The sequence below is a fragment of the Taurulus bubalis genome, assembly GCF_910589615.1.
Source record: "Taurulus bubalis genome assembly, chromosome: 19".
NCBI classification, from domain to species: domain Eukaryota; kingdom Metazoa; phylum Chordata; class Actinopteri; order Perciformes; family Cottidae; genus Taurulus; species Taurulus bubalis.
In genome coordinates this window covers 5,902,006-5,929,331 of record NC_136607.1, presented here as the reverse complement: position 1 = coordinate 5,929,331, position 27,326 = coordinate 5,902,006, and the positions used below count along the sequence as shown (strand labels likewise).

Genomic DNA, 27,326 nt, shown 5'->3' with positions numbered 1-27,326 from the left:
ACCTACTTGTTCAGCATCCACTAGACCCCCATGCTACTCATAACATGACGGACAGGCCTCATCCGGGCAGCCCACGTGTATGTTTGCATACCTGCAGGGCGTGGGTATAGTCCGCTGAATTAAATCAGATTAATATTTGTGGGTTTTGTTAATGCGGGTGATTTGTAATGACAACCAGACGGCTGGGAGATGTTCTCCTAAAATAGCCTGATTGCACAAGAGCAGATGGAGGGAGAGAGAGAGGGGGGAGGGTATTTCAATCTAGCGGGTTTCAGGTCAGAGATGAGCCATGACACCGGCTTTGGTGGGACTCAGTTCACTCCAAACTGGAGAGAGAGACACACAAATAGTCTGGTTGTGTCGCGTATATCTGTGACTTCCGTGGACAGCTCATTAATCACGCAGCATCAGTGGCGTCCATCCATCCAGCCGTCACACTTCATCACCCGTCTGTCCGTGTGTGTGTGTGTGTGTGTGTGTGTGTGTGTGTGTGTGTGTGTGTGTGTGTGTGCGTGTGTGTGTGTGTGTGTGTGTGTGTGTGTGTGTGTGTGTGTGTGTGTGTGTGTGTGTGTGTGTGTGCGTGTGTGTGTGTGTGTGTGTGTGTGTGTGTGTGTGTGTGTGTGTGTGTGTGTGTGTGCAGACGCGGACTACGATCGGCCCGCGTTACTTTAGATGTTGCGTAATCTCTGACCCGGCGCTTTTGGAGCGTTTCGGTAAATGTTGGGTGGGAGCAGCAGTCAACCTCCGTGGTTACCTAGGAAACTAGATTTTTATTTATTTATTTTATTTCTTACAACCCACATGCACGAAAGGGATCTTTACACGGAGGAAATATTCCCTGACAGGCAGACATTGAGTGTATTCATCACAGCAGGAGGCGTCGAAACCAATGACTCGAACAAAACGCGCGCCAACCTGAAACCGTGAAAAGAGATTTCATCAGGAGAGGACGCGTTGTGTGAACCGCCCTCAAACGGCCGTTTATAATTTCATCTTGATTATTAATAGTCAAATATTTAAATATTTATTTTGCCCTAGGGGGGTTTGTGTTGTGTGTTTACGGATAACAGCAGCTGCGATTGAAAAGGCTGTTCTGGAAACGAGGCCAGTGTAAAAGCATCGAACAGTGTTCTGAATTATAAATCGCACAACACTGCTGTCTCTCCGCGTCGCAGAGAGCTGATGAATTAATCACCAGGCGGAGGAAATCAACAGTCATCAGCTGCTGGCTGTGAGCTTTAATGAGCTTGTCTCAAACATGATTAGTTGAGTTTTTTTTCTAAAGACAAGGACTATAATATATGTGCACTGTTAAAATAAATACATTTTACTTTCTGTTCTTTCCTGCAAGAAAACAGCTCTGCCTGAAATGCATTTAGAAAGTATGGACACCAATTGTGCAGCAAAAACAAACCATAGCTAAAGAAGTGAAGGTGGCACAGCATGGCTCTGGCAAATACATGTATTTTTGTTTCTGTAGCTCAGTGGGGAGCGAGGTCGTCCTTCAAGCAGAAGAACCGTGGTTCGATCCCCGCTTAGCCCATGTCCATGATGTGTCCTTCGACAAGACACGTGACCCCTAAATTGCTCACGTAGCTGTGCCTACGGTGTGTGAATGTTAGTGAGTCCATGTAGTGTTAAAGTGGTCGGAAGACTATAAATGCTTTATCATTATTATCAACACAAAGCAGCTCTGTGAACACGTCTCAGAATATGTGAACACATTAATTCCATTCACTTGACTTGATTCTCGGACCCATCATCCAAAAATAAAGTAATAAAAGGATTTTTAGAGGATTATTTAGCCAAATAAGTAGGAGACTTTTCTGAGATCATAAAATCATTAACATCCATCAGTTGAACTAAAACCTTTTTCTTTTTCCCCCGGAAAGTTCATTAAAAGAACATTAAACAGTTATTGCAGGAAATTGCAACAGTCACAAAATCTACCAATTAAAAATAAACTGCCGAGGAAGAAATCCCTTCAAAAGGGAACATAATGATATTTTAGTTTCAAACATTAGTATTATATAAGAGTGCTAAAGCAACAATGTGTGAACATTTTGGAGCAACTGAGGCTGGCTGGTCTGATTGGGCACACAGTGTCCCTCTGGAGATGCAGCCACTTTCAAAAGGCCTTTTCCCCTCATTGAAGTCAACAAGCAGAAGTTGACACATCCTGGAGCCACAAAACACGCCGCCTCCAAAATGTCAGACGGGTGGAGACGAGGCCTACTACCGTCAAAACCACTGAAAATAAATGTTAAATGACTGGTGTTGAGCAGAGCACCTAATGGTTCTCCTCCCAGCCCCTGCACGCCTGCCACAGCCAGTTTGTTACCTCACCGCTTATTGGATGGCCCTGCCGGCGTGCTGGCCGGCCTCTCATTAAGTGAGGTTATGAAGCCTCTCGTCCTGCCCACTCCTCCATCTCACACATCAATAAGGCCACCAATCTGCTCTGCAGTCGTTATGTAAGGAGTTTTCTGGAGAAGCAACACAACGACCTATAAAAACTCTCTCAGTCAGTCTGCGCCACACAAAGATGATCGCAGGCTTTACACTCCACTAATCCACACACGGACACATTTTTGCGTTCACCCTTTGAGCTGCTGCCCACGCATTGTAAAACAGACTCGTACACTCAGTCCTCTGCAAGAACATGGTTGTCTCTGTGTGTGTGTGTGTTCCAAAAGTGCTGCCCATTAAATGGAGGGAAATTAAATTCAGAAGGAGAAGCCTGGGGAGTTGCAATAAAAGAGATTTATCCTAATGGCTTGATACAGTTGTAACCGAACAGGTCCGAGATGTAGCTGAACAAGATTCCATTCATCCCACTTTCTGGGATCAGCATCTTCAGCAGAATCCAGCCAGAGATTATTGGATCACTTGCTACTATTTGTTGTTTACTTACAGTAGTGTGTGTCACATTGGTGTGCTGGTTTTTAGAGCAAAGATGTCCAGAAGCTGAAATAAACTTGAAAACATCACCCCTCCTCCATGCTGCTTTGGGTAGCTGCTTTCCCCCTGCACACAGGTGTGTCTCATGGATCTCCTCACCTTTTATTCCCGTCATGGTAAAAAGGGCCGACTGCAAGAAAAAGGTTAAACACACTGCGCTCCAGAATTCTCACTAAATAATAACTTTGTTGCAATAAACACACCAGCCAGTGAATGCTTATTGCCCACTATAGCATCGCAGTTCATTTTACATCAACAGAAAAGTACAATAGTAATGTGCTTCATAAAAAAAATAACCCAACACAGTGGACGATAAATATTCACTCATTCAAAATGTTTTGTGTACGCTACATAGGCTGCATATATAGTGGACTTAGTTGTTGTGACGGCCCTTTGGTTTGTGGACTGGGGTTTTGATGCCTCGGGTTCGACATTTTCCCCGTCGCCATCTTGGATTTTTGCAACCAGTGAACAGAAGTGACCACATTTGGACTGAGGAGGAGTGATCAGGGTGGTAGGGAACTGGCAATCGCCCTTAAGCATGCTCTGCTTTATGGTCTTTGACTCTATATGGGCCCATCATTTACTAAATCAACATCATGCTGTAATGAAGAAGACTTGAAACCATAAATTCGTGTTTACAAAGTTGGACATATTGGGACAACCCGTTTTCTGTTGCAGCAGGATGTTCTAACCTTTGTGGACATTAATAAACTGAGATATTTACATAATTTAAAGGTGAAATAATACAATAGAATAAAGTATTTAGAAATGTATAATAAATAACAAATAGAGTATGCACATATGCATGACCCAATCAAATTTAAAAATGAAAATGCAATTTCAGAATGTTTTCCCTTAATTGATAAAATATATTTTTGAAGAAAATGCATCACCATTGATCATGAAAACTACCCCCAATTAGCAAATGACTCAACTCAACCATAACTTTAAATTGATATTAACTGATGACATTTAAGCGAATAGTCTGACTGATCTCATTTCAAATTGAAATCCTTTCCCTTTTTTCTTTAAATATCGACATTTTCATGAAAGTGATCCAACCTGCATCTTAATGGGACTTAGTCTGACATTCTGAAGAAAGATAAAACAGACTTAATGTCACTTTTATTTTTTATTTAAAGAGCCTTTAATTGAGGACTCGTCCATGTGTGAAACACGGAGTGGGACTGGAGGGCAGCAGACAGAGAATGTCACACTTGCACTCCGGCTTGCTTTGACGCTGTGACAACAACTGCGTGTCTTCAGCTCCTCGCGTTGCTCTTCGCTTCAGATGAGAGAACACATTTTTCAGAACACATTTGCTCTGACATGAATGAATGCATGTCGGCCTCCATACTGAATATACGCTTGTCCCTTTGGAGCTGACGGTGGTCGGACGCCCACGTGATCCGATCCGAGCCAGAGGCAAAGCAGGGCATTCTCTGCCAGCGCGTCGACACAAACAGAGTCTTGGGAACGTGGATTGCCTCAATGAGTCATCTGCAGATGGACGCCTGCCTATCTGATGCGTTTCTCATGTAGCGAGAAGCCCTCGCATACATTATAGATGTGTAAGCCCACTCGGCGCTCGCTTGCCTGCTCGCCCCGATGCCGAGTGGGAGAGTTCGTGCTGCAGAGAACACAAAGAATCTTTTTCTGTATTTTATCCCAGTTAGCACAGCCTTGTGGGAGGGAAGAGGGGAGGAGGGGCTGCAGGCCTCATCAATGTGGATCCATTTCCAGTTTGACATTAGAGAGGCCTGTCGGCTCCAAGTCTCTTGCTCGAGCAATTGAGACAGTCGACCGAGTCGGGACAGGATTAGACCCCAGAAAACAGGCGGACATGTTATTATGAAGACACAACAATGGTCCTGATCCTCTTTAAAGGGATACAGTAGTTTATATAAATATAAAGCATACTTGGAGCGTGTGTGTGTGTGTGTGTGTACTCTGTGGTCCACAATAAGGTGATATTGAGTCTGTACATCAGGGCCCAATGCAATATATACAGCATGTATATTATTTATAGAGGTAGTACTTTATAAGTAATACGGGTGATGTATTTTGGTGAATCGTGTCTTGGCTTCATAGTTGGCATTAGACTCTACAATCAAACAATGATAGTGGAAACCTAAAGCCTTGAAAAAACTTTTGTGCCGATATTAAATCAAGCAGACCTACTAATAATGCAAACACAAAACAAATCCAAAAAATGTCAACAAAAGTTACGTTTCTGTCCGTTACATACGACTTAAAATGGATAATTATGGATTATTATCTCTGCATTGATTTGTACTTCATTTGTTAAAAGTGCACAAATGAATGTTTTTATCGTATTTTTTTGTCCACTTGGGGGCAGCGGGGCAACCCGAGAACAACTTTGACATATCGTCACATTTAAAGTTTTAATGCCGAACATGTTAATAGTTCACACATTTTGTCCAACTCATCAATGTAAATCCAGAAAGGTGTCTGGCTGTGGCACTGGGTTCATCTGAGGTTTTAGACCGCTCTCTGATAAGAGCAGAGTTGCAGAGAAATCAAAACAAACATCCAAAACGGACAAAAAAAGCCTCTGAGTCAGTGGCCATTTTCTTTGGGTTTGTCACTATGAGTGACTCCTTCCACATACATTCCTTTAATCCATTGTTTGTAATAAAACATATTGATGAGTGTGGCTTTAAAGCTAAATATAAACTTTTAAAACGACTATTTTAAGCATCTTTGCCTTTGACGATGCTCATAACAGGATCCTGGCTGGATTCAACGTCCTAGTTATGCGTGTAAAGCCTCGGTTATAGTTTCCACGAGGACGATCTCATGAGCTGAACGTTTGAAACGTTTATACTCCGACATTCTCAACGCTCGTCAAAGGTCCGTATCCGACGATGTCCCTTCAAAAGAAAAGGCAGACACACAACTCAGTTCAAAGGAAATCTAGTCTATCTATGAGTATTAATGGTAATGTCTCCATTTAGTATCACAGATACGTAGCGACAAACATAAAAGTGCACCAGCGACAAAAAATAATGGAAAAAAGGAGGAAGAAACAAATCAATGGTTTGATTCCATCTTTCATCGTTGCCCTCTTTCTTTCTCTCTCAGATACAATAAAATGGATATAAAGGATTCAATTATGCACTATGACAGGAGATCAAGCTAGCTTTTTTGTTGTTGCTAAGAATATGGAGCAGTCACAGCAGAGAGCAACGAGCTGTTCTGATGAGAAGTAGGTCAATACGAGACCCAGAAAGATATGAAGAGTTTTGATCCAAAGTCAAACCTCCATTTATCTGTGGCTCCAAACCCGACAGAACAAAGCAGAGGCACTCTTCAAAAAACACAAAAGTCAAAAGTTGACAAGTTTGAACATGTGTCATGTTTTAAAAATGATGTACGATGAACTTCCTGGTGCCAAATTCCTTTTTTTTTTTTTTTTAAATACATTTTACAGTACAAAAAAAATAATTCTTCACGTTCAAGTAATCCTATTTAGGACTCAAGTTAGCTTTTTGCCAACTGCAAATTGGACTTTCTCCAATAATAATATCTACCGTAAAAGACTGCTAGACGGTCCAAAGGTGAGTCTGGAATAATCAGGGCATGTAAAATGAAAGATAATAAATAAGGAAAAACATGTTCCTCACTGTTTGCTCCCCGTTCAATGTGACAACCGTGCAGCTGCTTGCATTTCCCCGAATGTCACTTATTTATGACCGTATCAAAACAGTCAACAGGGCATGGGCATTCGAAAAAGAAAAAGAAAAAAAACACTTTGCAGAAGTCAGGCGACTGATGTTGATCTCTGAGCTTAGCCGTGTGTGAAAAGTAGGGACAGCATGACGAGGGGAACGACTATGTAGAGGAAGACGGCCAGCAGCAGCAGGCAGAGCAGCAGCAGGGCGGTGACGGAGACGCAGAGGGAGCGCGGCCGCGTCAGCCCCAGGCCTCCGACGAGGCGGGACGGGTCGACGCAGAACGCGCTTCCCCGCGTGTCCACGGCAAAGCAGCACAGAGAGGGGGGTTCTGGGACGGCCTGATGAGGTTCGGGGCCAGGACCGAAGACGGAGGCCGGTCCGGGCTCGTAGACGCCGCAGTCGCCGCCGTACGACTCCTCCTGCAGTCGTCGGATCTCCCACTGCGGGAACGGGGTGGTCTGTCGGCAGAAGGGACACTGCAGTCGGCTCTGGTCCTTGGCCCGCTTCATGATGCCGGCCGCGCAGTGGTGGCACAGCGCGTGGTCGCAGTGGAGTAAGGTGACGCGGCGGTCCCCCTGCGAGTCGAACAGCTCGCTGCAGATGGGGCACTCGTGCCGACTGCTGTCGCTGCACGAACTCCTGACACTTCCACTGCAGCCCGGCTCATCCATCACAGCCGACTCCGGCTCTGGTGGAACAGATGTCCGTCGGTCAGCCCCATCTGCCGCCGTTCGCTCGCCCGCTTCGGGACTCTCGTCACAAACGGCATCCCGGTGCTCGTGCCGAAGCAGAGGCTGCGTGACAAAGTCGCTGTCATCTTCCTGCTCGCCCCTCGTGGCGTGGAAAACTCTCCCACAGGTGTTCTCTGTAGCCTCCGGGTGCTTTTCTTCCAGTGCAACACCGGCCTCCTGCTCAGCCACAATGACTCCTGCCTCAGCCATACTTCATAACAAAAATACGTTGGATTTTCTGTCCGTTCCATGCGTTTAACGCCGTGCTAACACAAGCGCAACATGTTTCCTCATTACAGCTAACCTACTTTCTGCCCGGACTAAAGCTGTGTGAGCCGACCGTTGATGTAATGCTTTAGTATAACAAAGGCAGCACAGTGCTCTCCCACCATAAACCCCAGATAAGATAAGCATATTCACAGATAAGGAGTGCTAAGCAACAATATGGGCCTCAGAGAAGTGCAAACTGGCCAAGTAGTACAGTGAATGTTTCATGATTCTGCTCAATTTAACACATTCAATGCATGCAGGGCCACGGAAAGCTTTCGCAAGTTGAGATATGCATGAGCGAACATATTAGTGCGAGGCAGACAGATTTATTCTGCATATTTAAATAAACAGTACATCTGTAGATTAGACAGAGACAAAAAAAAACACATTTGAATATGGAGAGGGAGCAGAGGAGGGGAGTTGATCTGGTATTCTCTGTGCTTTTTAACACGGCTGGCTCTTTTGCTTTGAAATGTGTCGTCTCTCCTCTGTGACCGTCTGAAAATTGTACACAAATTAAAAATGTAATGCCACGTCCTGCGACACAATCAGCCCCTTCATCGCCAACCCAAGATTATTGCACAGTGCCGTTTAGTAAAGCCTCACAGCATCAGTCATCAGCGGTTAAGTCAGCAACGAGTAGACGACGGGAACTGGGAGTAAACAAAGATGTGTTTACTCTGCATATTGATCCATGCAGATCTGCCATAGCAGTACCAGGAGCACACATTTCATAAATATAATACACAAAAAGGTGTATTAAGAGCACTCTTGCTGTAGATGTACAAGGTGTACTTGTTCTCACATATTTATTTATTTGTCTCGTGATCAAAATGAAGGGGTATCTTTTTCTTCTTTTGTTTCAAGGCTATTCAATTTGGGTCAATACACTTCCTGTTTTGGAGATCATCATCATGTCAAGGACCATTTCATCGTTCATCCTCTGGGCCACGTTATCAAACTGACGTATGACACAATCATACGCGTTAAAGGAAGTTCAACAATGCATAACATATTCGTATCAGTCTCTTTGTGAGAGATTAGAGGACCGATATCCTCCGTATTCAAGCAGCGGTAATCAATATTTGTATAATGTCAATGGATGACTCGTGCTTTAATGTGACGGGGAGCTCAAAAGGATAAAGCCAGCCTGCAGCTTTACTGTTTGGTTCACTCTCAGCAGGCAGCTGAAAAAAATTAAATAAAAACATTGCACAGTTTGAGATCTCCACATAGTGGAGCAGCTAAAGAGAAGTTGGTGGAAAGCAAAACGGAGCTATAAGGATTGAGGGTGAATGTTGCACTTCCATTCATCAGGTGGCCAGAAGCTCCACATGAATGAAAATGTTCTTCTGTGTCTGCAGAACATGTAAGAAACTGTTTGTGCGTCATCAACATGGTGATAATAATAACAATATTAATAATGTCAGCGCTTTGGTCCTGACTTGTGTCCCCTGACCCCAAGAGGCAACAAATAAATAAAATGTGTTATTGTTTAACTGCAGAGCTGTGTCAGGACCTAGCCTAGCTTAGCATAAAGGCTGGACTTTGGTCAATGCGTTCCACCTTTTTTGCTCTTCACACAGACTGTTTACGATTGGTCAATACTCCTTGGACCACAAACGGAAACAGAACGCTTCCGATGCCAAAATATCAGAAAATATAAGAGTCATGTTATTGAGTTTATTGACACCCCAAATCCTCAGCCTGATGACGCAGTACTAACCCGCACAGCATCAGGAAATGTCACCAATAAAAAAAGAAATCTTAATCCAAAGTCTAACTAAAGCTTTCTTGGTGTAAATGTTTCATGAGTTTTTATGAAATTGTTGACAATTTTAAATTGTCAACGCACACTGCTGGGACTAGAAAAATCGGCCTGCTGCTGACTACTCTGAGATACCGATCAGAAAACAAACACACCTGCGGCCACGGCCAGTGTGATCACACACTAAACACTAAACACTTCAACTTAGAGTTTGGAAAAGGCATATGAACAATTTCTAAATGCAGATAAAAGCCAAAGTGAGTCAGAAACTGATATCAAATCGTGAAACTTCTCACCGAACACAAACTAAGTCAGGTGGCTTATATTGACCAAGCAGAGAGACAGAACACATAATCAGCTGGTAACGGTCACTCAATCACAAGGAAGTTACTGGTTATATGTGCTTCACAGTGGAGGGAGTTGTTCATGTTTCTGCATGTGGTGTTCCTCAGAGTTGCTCGCTTTGTATCTTAGTGCCGGTTCACCAAAATGAGGGCTGAACCCACTCAGTTCGTTCTACCAGTCCAACCATGCAACATGACGGCTGTTGGCACTTGCGTGTATAAAGCTGGGAAGTCACATCATCCATCATCCAGACGAGGGCTACCGTAAGGTTATTGTTTGTGTTATTGAGCCGCGTCTCACAAACAAGTCAGGTCTGCTTCCCTCCTTTCGTTTATTTATATGCGACAAAAAGAAGAAGAAAAAAGAGTAAATCCTGGACTGCCTCCTCGGGTACCTCTGATTACACCCTGACCTGACATCTTCTCTGCAGTTCGTGGAGGTCAGAAGTCCAACGTGTCGCGCTGGTGCTGCAGCCGCGGGCTGTTCTCGCTGTAGAACTGACTGAACCAGCGCCGGTGCTTCTGGATGGCTGCGTCCTCCTTCACCAGGAGAGGCTTGGAGATGTACTTCTTATTGTTCCAGATCATCACGTCGCGCTCAAACTAGACACAGAGAGGAAAACGGGACAAGCTCACTGGACATGGTTGTAAATTAGGATTTCCAGAAAGCTGTGACAAAAAGACGAGCGCATGCACGCACGCGCACACGCACACACACACACACACACACACAGGCTAATACTGAGACGTGGTCGACTTGTTTTACGACTTTAAGTCCATTAGAAACTTGAGCTAAGAGTTAAATAGTGACCCAAAAAAAGTAATCTGTATTTTCTCCTGTCTTGTTGCATTAATGTATTATTATTTGTCAGCACACACTGTTACTTCATCCGCTGCTGAGATTTGTTATTTCAGCACACACTTCACCTCTTCACATGTCCTTTCAAAAAGCTAGCGCTTTGTGTTAATATAATACAACATGGAGAAACAAAATGACAAAATTATTTCATTTAATAACAGACGATGAGCAAAACAAATATACATTTTTGGTGCAGACCTAATTGTTTCTGTAGCACCAGAGGTTTGCATCAAAACCGTATTCCAAAGAGTGGCTCCTCGTTACGAAATTCTAGTTAGAATTATGATGTTTTCTAATAATTTCCCCTTAAAATTAAAACAAGATCCTGGTAAAGTTATTCACAAAGCATCTCAGCCCTTAACAGATATCTTAATGTGAAAAACTGTTTAAGAGCTTTTAAAAGAATAAAGCCACTGGTTAGATTAATAATTGTTTCTTCTTTACTTACTTAAATCAATAACTCCTGATTTAGGTCATAATTTTGCCAGTTAAAGACTATTATTCAGATTTATTATAAATTATTGTAAACTGCTGGTTTTTAGACAGAATTTAACATTTGAGAATTGTGGCTACTTTTGTTAAATGATAAAAAAAAAACTCTTCAGAAAGGCATTTGTCATGTTTTCTATGTTTATTCCAATTGTGTGTCTTCAACTATACATACACTATATAATCCTTCTATCTAAGCCTTTTGAGCCAACTCATTAGTTTTCCTTTCTGTTAAATCAGTAACTCTTTTTCTTTCCGCTTCGCCACATAGCTAATTATCAAGTTTAATGAGAGCTATTTACACCTTCTCTGTGACTGTGTGCTGTTACTTCTGGTGAGGAGGCAGAATGAACCCAAAGGCAGAGTGGGAGGCAAAAGCACACGATGATCTCTGTGAACGTCAAACCTGCTGTGCAGAAATAACAGTGCTCTACGAAGGACTGCTGTGCCAGTGAGGGTAGGAGGAGAGAGCGCACCGCACCTGAATGCACTCTGCCTTAAGGAAGAACTTGGGCACCAGAGGCGGGATGTTCGACTGGTAGAAGATGGTGTGAGAGACGCACTGCAGCAGAGGCTCCACCGGAGTCACGCACTGCAAGATGACGCCTCGGCCCAGGAAGCTGTGGTCAAACAGCAGGAACACCACACCCGGACCCACCTGAAACACACGCATGGTTATCGCAACCCGTGCATTTATCAGTCTCAATTTAGCTTGGTCGTCGAATATATCATAACCACCTCTCAGTCAGTCATGTTTCCAATTGCGTCGCATGGCGATGCTAACCGCCCCCTCCCGCCCGCATTACAGTAATTATGTCTTAGCAACATTTGTGTCGTGATCCTTCTCCGCCTGCAGCCCTGTGCAACTGGTTAAACAAGGGAGATTAGTGGTTTCGGGGAACACTTATTTATCATATATAATTCACTCGGCAAGATGAAAAGCCACAGACTGCACAGTTGGTTGCTAATGTCCCGGCACAACTAAAGCATGTGGTGGTTGCTTTTTGTCGCATCGGTTCAGCATTTTTCTCAGCTGCACCTGCATGAACACGAGTTCGGCTCGGCGATGGTCTAATGTTCTACACAACCGCATTTGTTACAACACACAGATCACGTCCTTTGGGCTCTGTACTGTTTTCACAAGCACTTCGAAGTCGCACGAAGAAGAATCCTTCAAACAGCCAGAAGTCGTGTCAACGTTGTCTTCGCCGTACCTGTCTGGCCACGACACGGACGTCCAGCAGAGGCCAGTGGCACCCGAACACAGTCAGCGCATGTTTCACCAACATCTGAGAACAATGCTTGTTGGGCTCCAACTCTGGCTCCCACTGGACCTTGAATAGGACACACACACACACACACACACACACACACACACACACACACACACACATAAGCATGCACACAGTCAAAGTGCATACAGCGGCATTCAGACACAGAGATGCACTGTCTCAAATGTCCCAAAATCGTATTGCCATTATAGCACCACCGCCTCCATCATGTGGAGCATCTTTAGACTGAGGCTTTCTTTCCTCACCTTCCAGTCATGGCGCAAAAATTCCCAGGTTTTGCTGTTGGTGTAACGCAGATCCACTCCGCTGGCGATAGCCGGCGTGTGCAGGTGAGCGAGGTGAGCGATGTCCGCTGCATTTTCAGGGATCTCCTACAGGAGAGAGAGAGGTTCTCTATGAATTGTGTGTCGTAAAGAGGTGGAGGGAGCTAATGGTCGGCAACAGGGAGGAGGGATGTTTCTTTGCACTTTAACAATACTCATGTTTACTCTTCCCTGTGGAGCTATTCATCAGCCCGGTTTGTTTTGGTGCGAGTCACCTAGTGTTGGAGATATCAGCCATCGAGCTGTCGGCCTTAATTTGAACGTAATTGTGTCTCTTTTCAGAAATCCTGACCCTGTTTCTCAAGTAATCCCCAGACGATGTCATGATGACGACTGATAAATAGCACTAAAGGTAAGAGAAAAGTTTTTTTTATAAAATATATATATATTTTGGGGTAAACTGTCCCGTTAACTGCTGCATTGATCACTTATGAAACAGTATAGTCTCACCTGGTAAAGTAAAACAAAGGAACAACATCTGCATTGTAAGAACACATCCGCTCACGGATGCACCTACCTCTATGTGCGCGTTGATGAAATGTTCCGTTCTGCCCCGATAGACCCACTGGCCCTTTGTTATTTCCTGCTGCTCTGGGACGGTCCACTGAGGGTCTTCTCCGTCACAGTGAAACCAAACCAGGATCTGGCCGTTGACCTCACAGCCGGGCCAGCAGCGCACCTTGGCAAACTCCGGCACTGATCGACAAATGAAACCAAAATCTGAACCACGCAGTCTCTTTCGGGCCACATGTACACTGGGAAATTGGTCTCATTTTATGTTGACGATCCACTTCATACAGTAGTAGATATCAGGCTTCACCATCGTTGAGTCCAGTGGTTCTCAACCTTTTCTCAGTGATGAACCCCCTGTGGACAAGTACCCGCTAACCAGCACAAAGCATTTTTGGTTGAAGGAAAAGATGTAATACACAGCGCTGTGTCATTAGTGTCTGATTTAATATAGAATATATACAATTCAGTTCATGAACTTACTCTTATATTTTATTGAATATTTATTAAATAACTATTTTTAAAGGATTTTTGAATTTGCACTTACCTACCTAATTTTTTATATATTTTTACTGGAGGGCCTTCGTGTAGCCCCAGCGGTCCATGCTGGCTTAATGTTTAATACCGTTTAAAAAATGTATCCAAAGTCAGTTTATTAATTGATCATATTCATGCTCCCCAAAGGATGAACAATTTTCATTCAGGGCACTCTTATAGCTTTCGTCTGGTGCCACGTTAAGACCAAATTGTCAACTCTATACACAAATATAAAACGTCCAGATTTCAACATAATTTATCCACATTTGCTGTAAATATGCATGTTCTCCAGGGTATGAGTCTTAATATTTTTTGCTGACCCCTTAATCTTTCTGCAAGCATAACCGTAGGCCCAATATCTTAAATGCGACACAAATAAATATTAGTATCTCTTGCGCCACTACGCAGAACAAAATGTTAGGAGTTAGACATTAGACATCTGTCACAGGAGAACCTGTAGCACCACCCTCAGGACAGAGTGTTTTACTGACTCTGAGAACAGCATAAATATCAAGAGCTTGTTTGTTCCACTAGTAGCTACTAGCAAGGCTTTGCACTTTTCATTTTTTTTTTTTTAGAAACAGTTGCTATTAAACTCTTCTAAGTTCTGCAAAAAATGAATACTGCAATTAATACTAATCTTAAAATATTACAATAGACAAAGTGATGCAATTAAACAGAAAGGCATAACATTCTCACATTCTGGGGAAGCAATGCATGGAGGATGGAGAGCAAACAGATGTGCGGTCTGAGTGAGGGCCGTGTATGGTGGCTTGAAACACACCTGTCTGCAATTGTCATTAAGCAATCGAACAATAGGGTTCAATTGTAGAGAGGATTCTGTCCTCCAGGGGGCGCCATTTAGAGAGAATTGACAATAGTATCAGACATAAAAGGGTGAACGGGTCAAATGATGTGTGTTATTTGAGATAATGACCTTTTGTCTGTGAAACACTTAATTTACACATTAACTTACACATTAATCTTTAAATGTTGGTATTTCAAATAATTTCTAACTACCCATATGCCTTTTTTAGAATAGAACTCATCGGACGCCACCTTCATTTCGTACCTTTTTCTGCATAGGGGATCCTCACGCACTTGCCGTCGTTCCCCCGAAACTGCCATCCATGAAACGGGCACTCTATGCAGCTTCCCACCACCCGGCCTCCCACGGCCAGGTTGGCCCCCAGGTGAGGGCAGTAGGCATCCACCACGTAGGCCTTCCCGTCCTGGCCCCGAAAAACTGCCACCTGCTCACCTATTGGGGGAATAGGGACCAAAAAAAACGTTTTATGAATGACCGGCCACTTTGGAATACAGTGGCAATGTATTTGAGAGAAAGAAAAAAGCTTGATGCATTTCTCTGAATTTTGCAATTCATTGTCTCAGTTTGTTTGTGCCTCTCTGCAGAGTGTCTCTACTGACAAATCCATACGCAAAAAAATAAATACATTTGTTCGTAAATGTGAAGATAAGCATGCAGAATAGCAGAATAGATTCCTTACAACATGGCCCCTCCAATTATTTCTATGGATGAGCCTGCACCCAGAACAATTATTCCTGAAGCCTGACAAACAGAGATAGTGTGCACTGTGCCGCTGTGCTTAGGTAAACCTTCAAAACAAGCCAAGACTGCTGTGGCGAAATGATATAGAAGGTTGTCACAAACAAACTGGCGCCGCAAAATGTATTCACTCATTTATTTTGAAAAAAATAGAGAATATCCAGACTTGGTATGAAAGCTGCCACATACATTAATACGGTGTTCACTCTGTATTTGTTGGCAATCTGAAAAACGTCATTGCTCCGTCAACCATTGAAACCCCTGTGAGGAGAATTTTGATTTGATTTTAGCATCTTTGAAGTGACGTTTTAGTTTTAGGTTGAGAATTCGAGTGAACCCTGGTGCAGTCGATGTGTAAAGGGGTGCACTGCTGCCTGCCACTTCTATCACCTTCGTTCCACCGTCTAATAAGGATCGTCCCACTTGTCCAGATTGGGTTAGAGGTGTAGATTACATCTTCAGTAAAGTAGGGTTAGGAACTCACTTTGCATAGTACTTTGGCTTGACTTTTGTCTGACCTGCATGTTCAGATTACGCCCAGATTAGCACAGCCTGGGTGGGTGTCTGCAGTAACCACTGAGCCAGCTCTCGCAGGGCCTAGAAATCCAAAATAAGGCTCATCTGACAAGGGGTGACACAGCACTGCACTGCTGCTCCCAGACTGTTGTGAGGCAGAAATGGACCATGTGTGAGAAAAAGACAAACTCGGCGGAATTCAATATATGATGTAAATGGCTGACTGGCGGGAAAAGTTAGGAACGAGACACTGCAGTCAGCGACAGCAGAATGCCGATCCTGAAGGGGATTGTTGTGATGGCTTTAGCAGAGTGTGGGGCAGCGAAAGGTCGGAGCCACGGGGAGAATTTATGCTCTATTGGTCAAGAAAGGGGTTTGGGTTTGGAAATTCTGTCTGTGTACTGACAATTTTAAGCCGCGAATTTGACATTTTGGAGTTTGGCATTTTGGAGTTTGGCATTTTGGAGTTTGGCATTTTGGCCGTTAGCATCTTGGTAAATTTGAAAGCAGAAGTGACAGGAGAGGGCGTCGCTAGGTACAACCGAACACTGAATGATCATTATTTTTTATGTTTTCATTAACTTTCATGAACTGCAAGCAAACTGTGAAAGGGTTCACGTTGTAAAAGGAAAACACGACGACTTCCAGAGGACCTCTTACCTCCCGTGGTATTGACCTGCCAATCACAAGGTAGCCCACGCATTCACTGCTGTATGTTCTGTTTGACTCTTAATGGGAGCGTAATCTATTGAAACTATGAATAGAAATCATAAATGTATGTCTACAATAAATCAAGTGAGAAGTAGAGAGATAGAGAGAGAGACAGTGTGTGTGTGTTTTTTTATGCTTTGCCCGTGTGGTTCCTTATCACAACTGATCGATATTCTCTGCTCATAGGGCCTTGCAATTGATAATTCTATGCTCTGCCCTTAAGGTTCTATGTAGGGCTGCAACTAACGATTATTTTAATAATCGATTAATCGGTTGATTATTTTTTCGATTAATCGATGAATCAGATAAAAAAGCAAAAAAACATTCATTTCCAACCCTTTGTTCAAAGTGACAGTGCATATTCACAGTGCAAAACATGTTCAGAAAGCACAAACAGGTTGCTCCTTGAACATCCCTGAGCTGTTAATTAAACAAATTAGATTAAAATGGACTAACACTAAAAACATACACATGTATGCTTTACATCTGCCAAATGTGAGCCATTTTTTTTACTGTAATTGATCTCCTTGGAGCAGAGGCTGCTTTAGCATGCCGTGCTTTATCAATATGTATGAAACACTGGGACAGTGGGAAGCTGCACTGCTCCTCTCACGTCTGTTTTGACCGAAACCTCCAGGCCCAGCTCCACCTCATCTCAGCGTCAAGCTGCGCTGCATATACAGAGTCCTCTTCCTTAAACTATTTCATTCTGGGCCTCTTACGACCACGAAATTACGTTGTTGGCTACGTGATTTGATTCATTCTACTTTGAGTAAAAAAACAACCTGCAGCCAGATCCGCCAGTGAGCCGATTAAACGTTAACGAGTGACAGCGTGAACTGAACCAGACCGGGGGGTTACGGCATGTTTCATCACGCTACGGTTTTTTACAAGCAAGACTGAACTGTAACGGAACATAGTGATGCCACTTCCTCATATGTGACAATCTTTTTACCTCACAAAAGTTGACAGAAGACAGAAGCTCCTACAGAGGAAGCTGACCATCGTGGGAACGATACAGAAAACCAGTCTGAGCTCCCACCACTGCTGATACACATAACAGGCCGGTCAACTCTTCCACGTTTGTGTATCCTATGTGCCAAAGAAAGGCCAGAACGTGGCACTCATGAGTACTACACAGGGACGGGAGAATCTGTGGCCAGAAGCATCACTCATATCTTTCATATCATTCTATCGAAAATAAAACAAAACGAGTAGCACATTCATTCATAAATGTGATCTAACAAAGGTAAAGGGCAAATATTAACAATATATGCCGTTTATATTGCTTGTAATTGTGATGAACTAAACATCTGTTGAGTATTTTAACATAAAATTGTTTGATTTTGTTCAATTCAAAACCCAAAAATGCAGCGGCTCCACCAGACCCACAAACTGGCTGAGTTACAAAAATATGAACACCACACAAGGGTTGAGACACTTCCGCTCCGGCTTCACTTCTCAGACCTGGAGGTTGCTGCCTGTCTGGGGCTTCCAGTGAAATCTGATGTATAGAGCAGCCAATGAGGCAACAGGTGAGCACGACTCTTAAAATGTACTGCAATAGTAATATGAGTATCAGTATAGTTGAGTAATGGCTTCTCAAATATGAGAATTTGTTGCTTGACTCTGTCTTTTTATTATTATGTTCTCAATTCAATATGATCAAAACAAGTTGGGAACATGTGATGGACATTTTTCATTAAATGTTAAAAGTATTAATAGATTAAATAGTAAGTTATTAACTAATTGGTGAAAGAAAAAACATTTGCTTTGGCTTTAGTGTATGCGGATTCTCTCTGCAAGAGCAGGTGTCTCCTTTGACTGATGTCTTGTTCAGGAGAGCCTTTCATACACTGCTTATTCATTTATGGAAGGTTATGATGGGACAGAAACATGAAAGAGCCACGCGCTCTTTGAAACCTTTTTGAACTCAAACTCAAAGAACTTCTCTGAAGAGATGAAACAGCCCCACCACATATCAACACCAGAATAAAATATCTTAAATGGGAGGCACGTATCTGTTTTAAATCCCGCGCCTCGATGAAAGTATACGCGGGAATAAATCTGTCTGTGAAATCTATTGAGACTCTTTAACAGAGCTGCTATATATAAGAGTCATAGAGATGTGAATGTGAAATATTAAAAGCTTTAAAACTGCGAATGATGAGTCGTTATATAATAAAAAAAGCGACCTGATGCATGATAGATTGTCTGTCAGATCACCATGAACACAAAGACAAAGAGAGCGGCTAATGCCCTTAAATCAATCAATATAGGCGACTATAAACGAGACGTTTGAAGGCACCACCTTTACTTTGTGAATTTCTAATTTCACTATTTTGCTAAATCTAATTGACGTTCTATAGCTCAGACGAATACTTTAATCCGCTAAAAAGATTAATCAGGTTTTAGCGGATTGACTGATACTGAAGATAATCGTTAGCTGCAACTTTTCAGCTGTTATTTCCTAATTAAATAAGCACTTCCGTTTCCATGACCACTTTAAATCAAACAAGCGATTTAAAGCTTGATTGACCGAAAACAATGAGTCTTTGTTTCAAAAGAGCAAAGCGTTCCTAAGCACCCTGGTTGCTACTCCAACAACGACAATAGGCCATTGTGTTTATAAAGTATACTTTAAATGCCAAACAAAATGTGTAATATGAGCTTGTCTCTCCTGGCAACAACACTGCTACCTGGAAATTCAGGTGCCAGTGGCAAATGAAAAACTAAATTATTTTTGCTTCATCGAAATGAATCCTTTAAGAATAATCAGAGTGGAATCATTTATGTGAACTATTGCTCCTCCTACAATATACATACTGGATCAAGATCATTTAAGAAACAACACATTAACTGAGTTTGATGTCTTCATCTTAGAGTTGCGTTTATTTAGTTTGTGTTGAATTTGGGTTCACATTTTCATGATATTTAACGTTTTGGAAATTCAGCTCACACATTAATAACCCGAGCCGTTCATATTGGAGGACTCAGAAAGGGTTCAGGGACACTCGTGACTATTGACTGTATTCAAACCTGCATGAAATATCAGTGTTAAACTTCAGCAGCCAGTTCAAAACAATCACAAAGGCTACCATCTTAAAATTATAGGATGCCAATAATCTAGGCATGATTTAGAGATTTCTGACTGTCGTTTAACACAACCCTCTCTGCCTATTGAGGTCATCTGGTGGTAAGTAGAAAAGGAATGGAGAAGCAATAATAAGTTGTAATATCCCACAATCCTCATGCTGACTAAACCACAGAAGGAAAAGAAAGACTCCAGGGCCAATGAGACAAAACAGGCTGGGTACTTTAAGTTCAAGTTGAATACATTTCAAAAGTGTGGGGATAAACCATGTGTATTAAAATGTACATGATGAAAAGGGACAAAACCTTGTTATGATGTTTTTGTTTGTTTTGAAGATAACAGTATATATATATATATATATATATATATATACATATATATACATATATATATACATATATATGTATATATATATATGTATATATATATATATATATATATATATATATATATATATATGTATTGCCATATGCAGGCTTTATAGGGTTAATTCAGATACTGTTTGATGGACAAATAGAACAGACAATTAGAGGTGCTGAAGTTGACATGTGACAATGAAGTTGTACTTTTGGATAAAAGAGTTCCACTGAAACTGAAGTGATGCCCCACGTTGTCTAATTCCTCCATTATTATATTCAGGTTAACACTGGGTATACACGCTAGGATCGCTATACAACCATCCTCTGCTACCAAGCCAGAAAAGTCACTATATGGACTAAAACAACCAGGCAGAAATTGGAACAAGATGCTGCATGAGTATCTGATTGAAAACGACTTAGAAAAGGTGATATTGATAATATGGGTTGATGACTTGATCATCGCTGCCAGTGATGACATGCAGGTTGTGAAGGTGGTTCACTAAACTCACCTGTCTGCACCTCTCATCGCTGACATCACACTTCAGCTCATGTAAACATGGTGTCATCACCTTCATTCCCTGTCCCACTAGAATATTGGTTTCTGGGGAACCTCACAAATATATGTTTATGCCTGTAATATACCTGTAATCCCTTTTTTTTTCCCTAACTCAAATACAACTTATTATTGTTACTTTGGTCTCCACTTGTGGTCATGTTTATACAGCATTGACTCCTGCACTTTAATACACGCTGTAATACCGTGGCAGCTGGTTACTTTATTTATACCGTTAATGCATCCTCCACTAATTAACGTACCGAGAATAGAGACACTTTTGACCTCGCCCGTGTGCAGCCGGTGTGAGTCCATCACCCGGTACCAGCCGTTTGGATAGACCGGGGGCAGCTCTCCGGTTTTCCTCCTGCGGCGGACCTCGTTGGCCGCCTGGGCCCTGGAGCGACCGTCCTCTGCGATGTAGCCCACATCGTCGGGGCCCCTGAGCACCTCCAGGGGACTGAAGAGCAGCCCGTGCAGCCAGCCCATGGCGAGCAGGGAGCCTCCGGCGAGGACGCAGACCACGGCGCGCGCAAGCAGCCCCGTCTCGCGCCACACCGGGGACGCGCCGCCCGCTGAGTCCAGCGGGTCCCCGCTTTGTATGATGAGCATCGCAGCGACTCCCAGTCCAATAATACCAGCCACTTTCCCAGTGGACATCTTACTCTCTCGTGCGCCTCTGCAGTGCGCCGTCCCTTCCGCTCTCGGCTAGTCTGCCATGAGCATCTGGCATGATATTGATACGTCGCCCTGCGGGCTGGAGACGAGAGGGGCCACTTCGTTGGAGCCACACCGAGAACGAGGAAATGGGCAGAAGTTGTCTCTTTTGTCTCTGCTACTTACAGCCTAGTTACCTGGATTTAGATCCACCTAATGAGATTACACTGGATCGGCTCAGGTCAAGTGCACACGTTTTCAAAATAAAAGCACAAAGAGTATCTTTGATTCTTCAACTGTGCACTTATTGCGCAACACCATCGACAACTATTTTGTCGAGCATCTACTCATAGGCCTTGAAGTGAGACTGTTGTGTACTATTTCTAAGGTCAAGAATGAACTTTAAAACTCCACTTACGAAGTGTTTTCATTAAACATTCAATACAAAAATCACTGGTAAAAGAAAAATATACTCAACTTAAAAAACCATGCAAATGTATCACCCTGTCTGTAAAAGATGAGACTTTTTTTTAACCAACGTGTATAACTGACACACTCATTAAGGGCACTATTTGACAACTATAATGAACAGAAAATGCAGTGTTAATACCATCTTCTAAAAATAGTGTCCTTCTATTCTGTGCACAAAGCCAGGCGCCTCTTCAAGCCTTAATGAAAGAAATGGCACTCATGCGAAATTAAACAAATATAAAATTACAATTTATTAGTGCAGCTTCATGGTAGATAAACAATTGTGTTCTATCTTTATGTATCCTCTGGTTTTATTTGTATGAGGTTACAGCAGAAAATAATCGGGTCCCCCACTAGAGGGCACATCTTCCACAAAGACTCAAATCTGGATGTCACTGCAGGTAGATTTGGAAAAAGCCGTCTATGCACTCTGACACATTGTCAAAGCTCCTTTGTCTCATAAGTTTTAAAGCTCACACTCTTCTTTTTGTACAAAGGATGCATTACTGAGCGTCTGCGGCTCCATGTGATGGGAGGCTGAGAAGGGTGCTGGTCCAGAGGCGGACAAATCGTAGTCTCATGTCCCGTCCAGTGGAGCTCTCGTTCATCTTAGCATTGATGTCCAGGAACTGTGGCTCAGTGCTGGTGAAAGCAGGCCAGGTCACAGGCACCTTCAGGTTTCCTTTGTTGGGGTTTCTGTGAAAATAATAAGAAGAGAAACACTTGTGAAAGTATTAATTGGTTGAAGATACATTGTTTTTGTTTGCACTGGTCAAATTTAGAGATTTTGTATGCTGTTTTGCTTCCATAACAATTATTTCAGACTGTATATTTCTCCTAAATTCACCAAAGATTACCATGAGATAATGCCTCATTGGCGTATTTAAACATATACTTTTAGGGAAATTTCAATTGTCTTAAAGTTATCAACTGGGGAAATGTCATGGTGATATCTGTTTGTTAAATTGTTTTACCATCCTTATATTGTCTTCAAAATTTATGTAAATGTACAATCCATATGTTTAAAGGCCGTTTTCTCTAAATTAGTTGTATTCTCCTACTGTGAGCCAGACATCTCTACTTCAGTAGCACGTATACCAAACATTACAGTTTCTTTCCTCTCTACATTCTGAGGACTTTGAAAGAGATGTTTGTTCATCGTGCATATTTTTTTTTTTTAAGAATTCAGTGTTGCACATGCATTTACCCAGTTCTGGCGAAGTTAGTCCAGTAGGCAATGATATATCCCGACAGGTCTCTGTGTCTGTCCCCATACGCCTTTGGGGTGGTGAAGGGTTTGCCAAACACGTACTGCAGGTCATCCATGTGGTCGGCTCCCACCCAGTCATGGTAGGGTTTGCCTGGTCCGGCCATTAAACTGGGCTCGGAGAGCCGGTAGGAGTAGGTACGGCCGGACCTGTTGAAGAACCACAGTGTGGTTTTAGTGTGCATCGGTGCGGCATTCGGTCCAAAGACATAAAAAAGACTTGAAGGGAAAAGAACCGAGCAGTGAGCCTCACCCGGCGTTAGCTGCATGCAGGTAGATGGCAGCCTGTGCAGGAACCAGGAAGAGGTAGTCAGTCCCAATGTCCACAGCAGCTCTCCTAATGCTTTCCTGGCTGGGTGTTGATCCCCAGTTGGACGAATATTCAGCGAAGGCGATCTCCGAAGCAGCCGGCCCCATCTCTTTGGTATAAGCAGCAAGGAGCTTCTTGATATCTTCTCTGCAGTAAAACAAATAAGATTGAGGGCCCACAATACAAAAATCCCTTCCCTCTCAGCACAAAGCGGCCTTACACAAGAGTCTCTTGATTCTTGTCCCCAAGGGAAGGAATGTCCTGCGAGGTGAAGAGGTGTCCGTCCATGTCGTTGACCCCTGCGAGGTAGTCGACCTCAGCAGCGTTGTGGAACAAGTTGGCCGGCTGATCGGGGAGGAAGTCGCCGTCAACAACGGGAGACAGAAGCAGTTTTGTCACACCGGGATCTGAGAGAAACGAGGGGACAGAAATACTGAGGCGGCGCCTCACCGGCACATATTTTCATGGCAATACATTTTACAACATCACGTTGGCTGTCTGTTATTCTGAATGAAGCAGAACATGATGCTCACTGTCTGGGGAGCCCTGTGTGACGCGGGGAGCGGCCATGGTGAGATTCTTAGCGTCGACTGACTTCAGACAGGCCACCATCCGGTCATCAGCGGGGCAGCCGACTTTCTCAGCAACCTGAGCACATTTCGTTTGTTTAGTAGACTGGCCTGATCTCAGTTAAGCTCTCAGTGGAATGATTCTGCCCTCCACTGACAACAGAACATGAACGATGGTAGACGAGTAAATATCAGCAGAGTACGCAAAAGTTGGACAATAGCATGCTAAAAAAAAAAAAAAATGGACCCGTACTTGTATAGCGATTTTCTAGTCTTCCGACCATTCAAAGCTCTTTAACACTACATGACATCAGTTACCCATTCACACACTGATGAGAGGAGCTACCATGCAAGGTGCCACATCAGGATTATCCAGCATTCATACACCGTAGGCGCAGCTACGGGAGACATTTAGGGTTAAGTGTCTTGCTCAAGGACATATCGACATGGGCTAACGGAGCCGGGGATCGAACCGTTGATCCTCTGGTTGAAGGACGACCCTGCTCACCACTAAAGCCAACATTCTTTCGATAGACAGATTTATTGATAATTTGATAAAAATGTCAAGCAGCTTTCGCAGCTTTCACAGCAATGTCTATGAAAAGTATTCAACCCCCATGGAAGTTTTCATGTTTTACAACATCAAATTTATATTTCATATGGCTATTTTTTCCACCCTTATCAATAAAAAAACATGAAAACCTCTACGCCAAGCTTAATACTTTGTATTGCCACTCATATTTGGTTTTAATCCCAATTAAATGAGTGCTCTGTCTGTAATTGGTCCATGCACAGAACAATATTAATTTAGCTACATAGCTAACGATATATAGACACTCACTGCATGCAGATGTCCATGCAGGGATGTATATATATATGTAACTTAAATAAAACATGTATGTATCTAAAATATTAGCACACGTTTGGGTGGAAAACATTTTTGAATTAGTCAGTATGTCTATAATCTATTGGGGTCAAATGAATGATTCATATGTTCATGCTTTCAAGAGAAAGTTGTTTAAAAATGTAGATTCAAGAAAATAAATCAAAATGAAAACTATGACTTTTTTCTCAGCAGCACGGGTCCATCTCCATGATATCTGACGGTGGCATACCTCCTCTGCAACCTTGCGTGGATTCCTGTTCAGAGCCCACGGGCAGAAGGCCACACCACTCTGGGAGATGGCTCTCTTGAACAGCCCTTTGCTGTGGGGCGACAGGGTCTGCGTATTGCATGAATAGATAATACAGTTATGATTTGTGGTCTTTATTTAAATTGACTGGCTTCTGTAATGAAAAAATGCAGAATGCCACTTTCGTGGCCTTAAACTTGACACTTATGGCGTAGTAGTATATTATACTGTATGTGCATGAATGCTCCGAAAATATATTCGGAATACTTTGTAAGTCAAATATGTATTAATGCTTTAACAAATATTATGCAGGAGGATCATGGCAACCCATACATGCTTCTTAATAATGCATTGATTAAAATGAATTATTAAAAAACAAAACATTAATACAGCCATTAGTTGCAACGCCCCATACCTTATTAGACGAATACTAAAGCCTCTGGCCTCTCACCTGGAAGCTGACACTAGCTGCGCCTGCAGACTCTCCAAAGAGGGTGATGTTGTCGGGATCTCCTCCAAACGAGCGGATGTTCCTGTGCACCCAGGCGATGGCGGCGTGCTGGTCCCACAGACCGTAGTTTCCTGTCGCGATACCATATTCTGAGTTAGTACAGCCAACAAACAGGCATTCTGGATGCCTTTAAAGACGACATCGCTTCCCTTTAACTGCCCTTACCGGGTAGGAGAGAGTCCCCTGTACTGAGGAAGCCCAGGGGTCCCACACGGTATCCCACAGACACCACAATAACCTCGCCCTTGTCTGCAATTTCCTGACCGCTGTACAGATAGTTGTTGAGAAAATTGGGCCCCATTGAACCGCCGGCCAGGAAGCCTCCTCCATACAGCCAAATCATGACGGGGAGACCTGACGACACTTTGGGTGAAAAAAGAGAGGTTTTTATTTTTACTTTACAAGCACAACTACTGTATCAGTGAATGAACCACTAATATATAAAACAAAACAAAGGCTACCTTGTCGGCCGTGAGGAACCCAGATGTTGAGGTAGAGGCAGTCTTCGCTTCCAAAACTTGAAGTCTGAAGAACGCTGAGCTGGAGACATCTCGAGGCAAACTTTGTTGCCTTCAGTATACCTGGGGATGAAAACCATATCGGTCATGCCTTCACAGAGATGCAGGGATGATTTTGCAGTTCAAGTGAGATTTTCAAGCTGTTATCTATATGCCATGCAAAGGCTGCATATTTTCAGATTGGGTTTGAACGCACCATCCCAGCCAGGGTGAGGTTTGGGTTTCTCAAATGTGCCCGGCTTGGCGGCGAAGGGAATTCCTTTGAAAACCTCCACAGAGCGGAAAAGGCCGAGAGGGATATTTAGTCCCCGAACACCGCCTCCTTCTGTTTCTACCACGCCCAGCTGAAGACGGGGTCAGACAAGAGCGTCAATGACAGCGTAAAACAGTGATGCCTGTATGCTGTTTTAAAGGTTAATAATAAGGTCAATTGCAACATCATATTGAGTATATTTGTAGCCTATACTAGGACTAGAGAGACAGAAAAATAAATGTGAAGCTATATCCCTCCCATCGGTGCACATACAGCATTATGAGAATATACTCATTGAAATTCGTTGATGTGTTTTTGAGAAATTGTATTCATGCAACATTGTTAGAATGTTCTACATATTTGAGCCGCTGTCGCCTTATAACTATCAGCAATTACATAAAGTTGACGTGGGTGAAGTGAACTCATTATGAGTGAAGGCATACACCATTGTCACATCCCATTTTTTGTATCTTCAAACCACAACGAGCAGATTAATTACTCTATGTTTATCCTGTATAAGTTTGATTAGAATTCCAACAGACTTACGGAGGCTGCTGAGGCCGTCGCCACAGAAAAGACAACAGCAAACAGAATCTTCAGTTTCTCCATGGCCGTCCAGAAACCAGCGAATGCCTGATCGGGTACTTATATGCACGAAACACCCCACGCCCCTTCAAGAGAAGGAATATAGCTGTTTACAGGTGTGACACAAACTCACGCTGTTTTTTTTAATCTCTAAACGTCTGACCCAGTGGCGCAGGCCAATAGAGGGCCACGGGGACTGGCCCCACCCACCTTGAGCCACCAATATATATATATATATATATATATATATATATATATATATATATATATATATATATATATATATATATATATATATATATATATTTATTATTTATGAAAATGATAATAATATTCATAAATTATACAAATTGTCAATATTTGTGTTTTTGAGCTATGGAATATACCCAATAATATTTGTAAAATAAAATATCTGTGCAAAATATATGCTTTTCCTGCTTGTCCTCTCTGCTAGTGCACATCTCTTC

General features: G+C 42.8%; 2 protein-coding genes across 2 annotated transcripts; both read right to left on the bottom strand.

Annotated features, from left to right (window-relative positions):
* Positions 1-10,216: 10,216 nt before the first annotated feature.
* On the bottom strand, positions 10,217-21,245 carry LOC306751768 (cholesterol 7-desaturase nvd; the record flags this gene model as incomplete). The annotated part of the gene is made up of 7 exons (XM_079235402.1): positions 10,217-10,378; positions 11,605-11,781; positions 12,338-12,457; positions 12,661-12,786; positions 13,256-13,434; positions 14,858-15,046; positions 20,849-21,245. 7 exons carry the CDS (start codon positions 21,243-21,245, stop codon positions 10,217-10,219), a joined length of 1,350 nt encoding a protein of 449 aa, XP_079091528.1.
* A 971-nt stretch (positions 21,246-22,216) lies between these two features.
* LOC306751334 (bile salt-activated lipase-like) lies at positions 22,217-26,883 on the bottom strand (the record flags this gene model as incomplete). Its single annotated transcript, XM_079234898.1, has 11 exons — positions 22,217-22,409; positions 22,921-23,130; positions 23,234-23,437; positions 23,511-23,697; positions 23,824-23,938; positions 24,975-25,082; positions 25,444-25,574; positions 25,669-25,866; positions 25,965-26,084; positions 26,218-26,365; positions 26,821-26,883. The coding sequence occupies 11 exons, from the start codon at positions 26,881-26,883 to the stop codon at positions 22,217-22,219; spliced, it is 1,677 nt and encodes a 558-aa protein (XP_079091024.1).
* Positions 26,884-27,326: the final 443 nt, after the last annotated feature.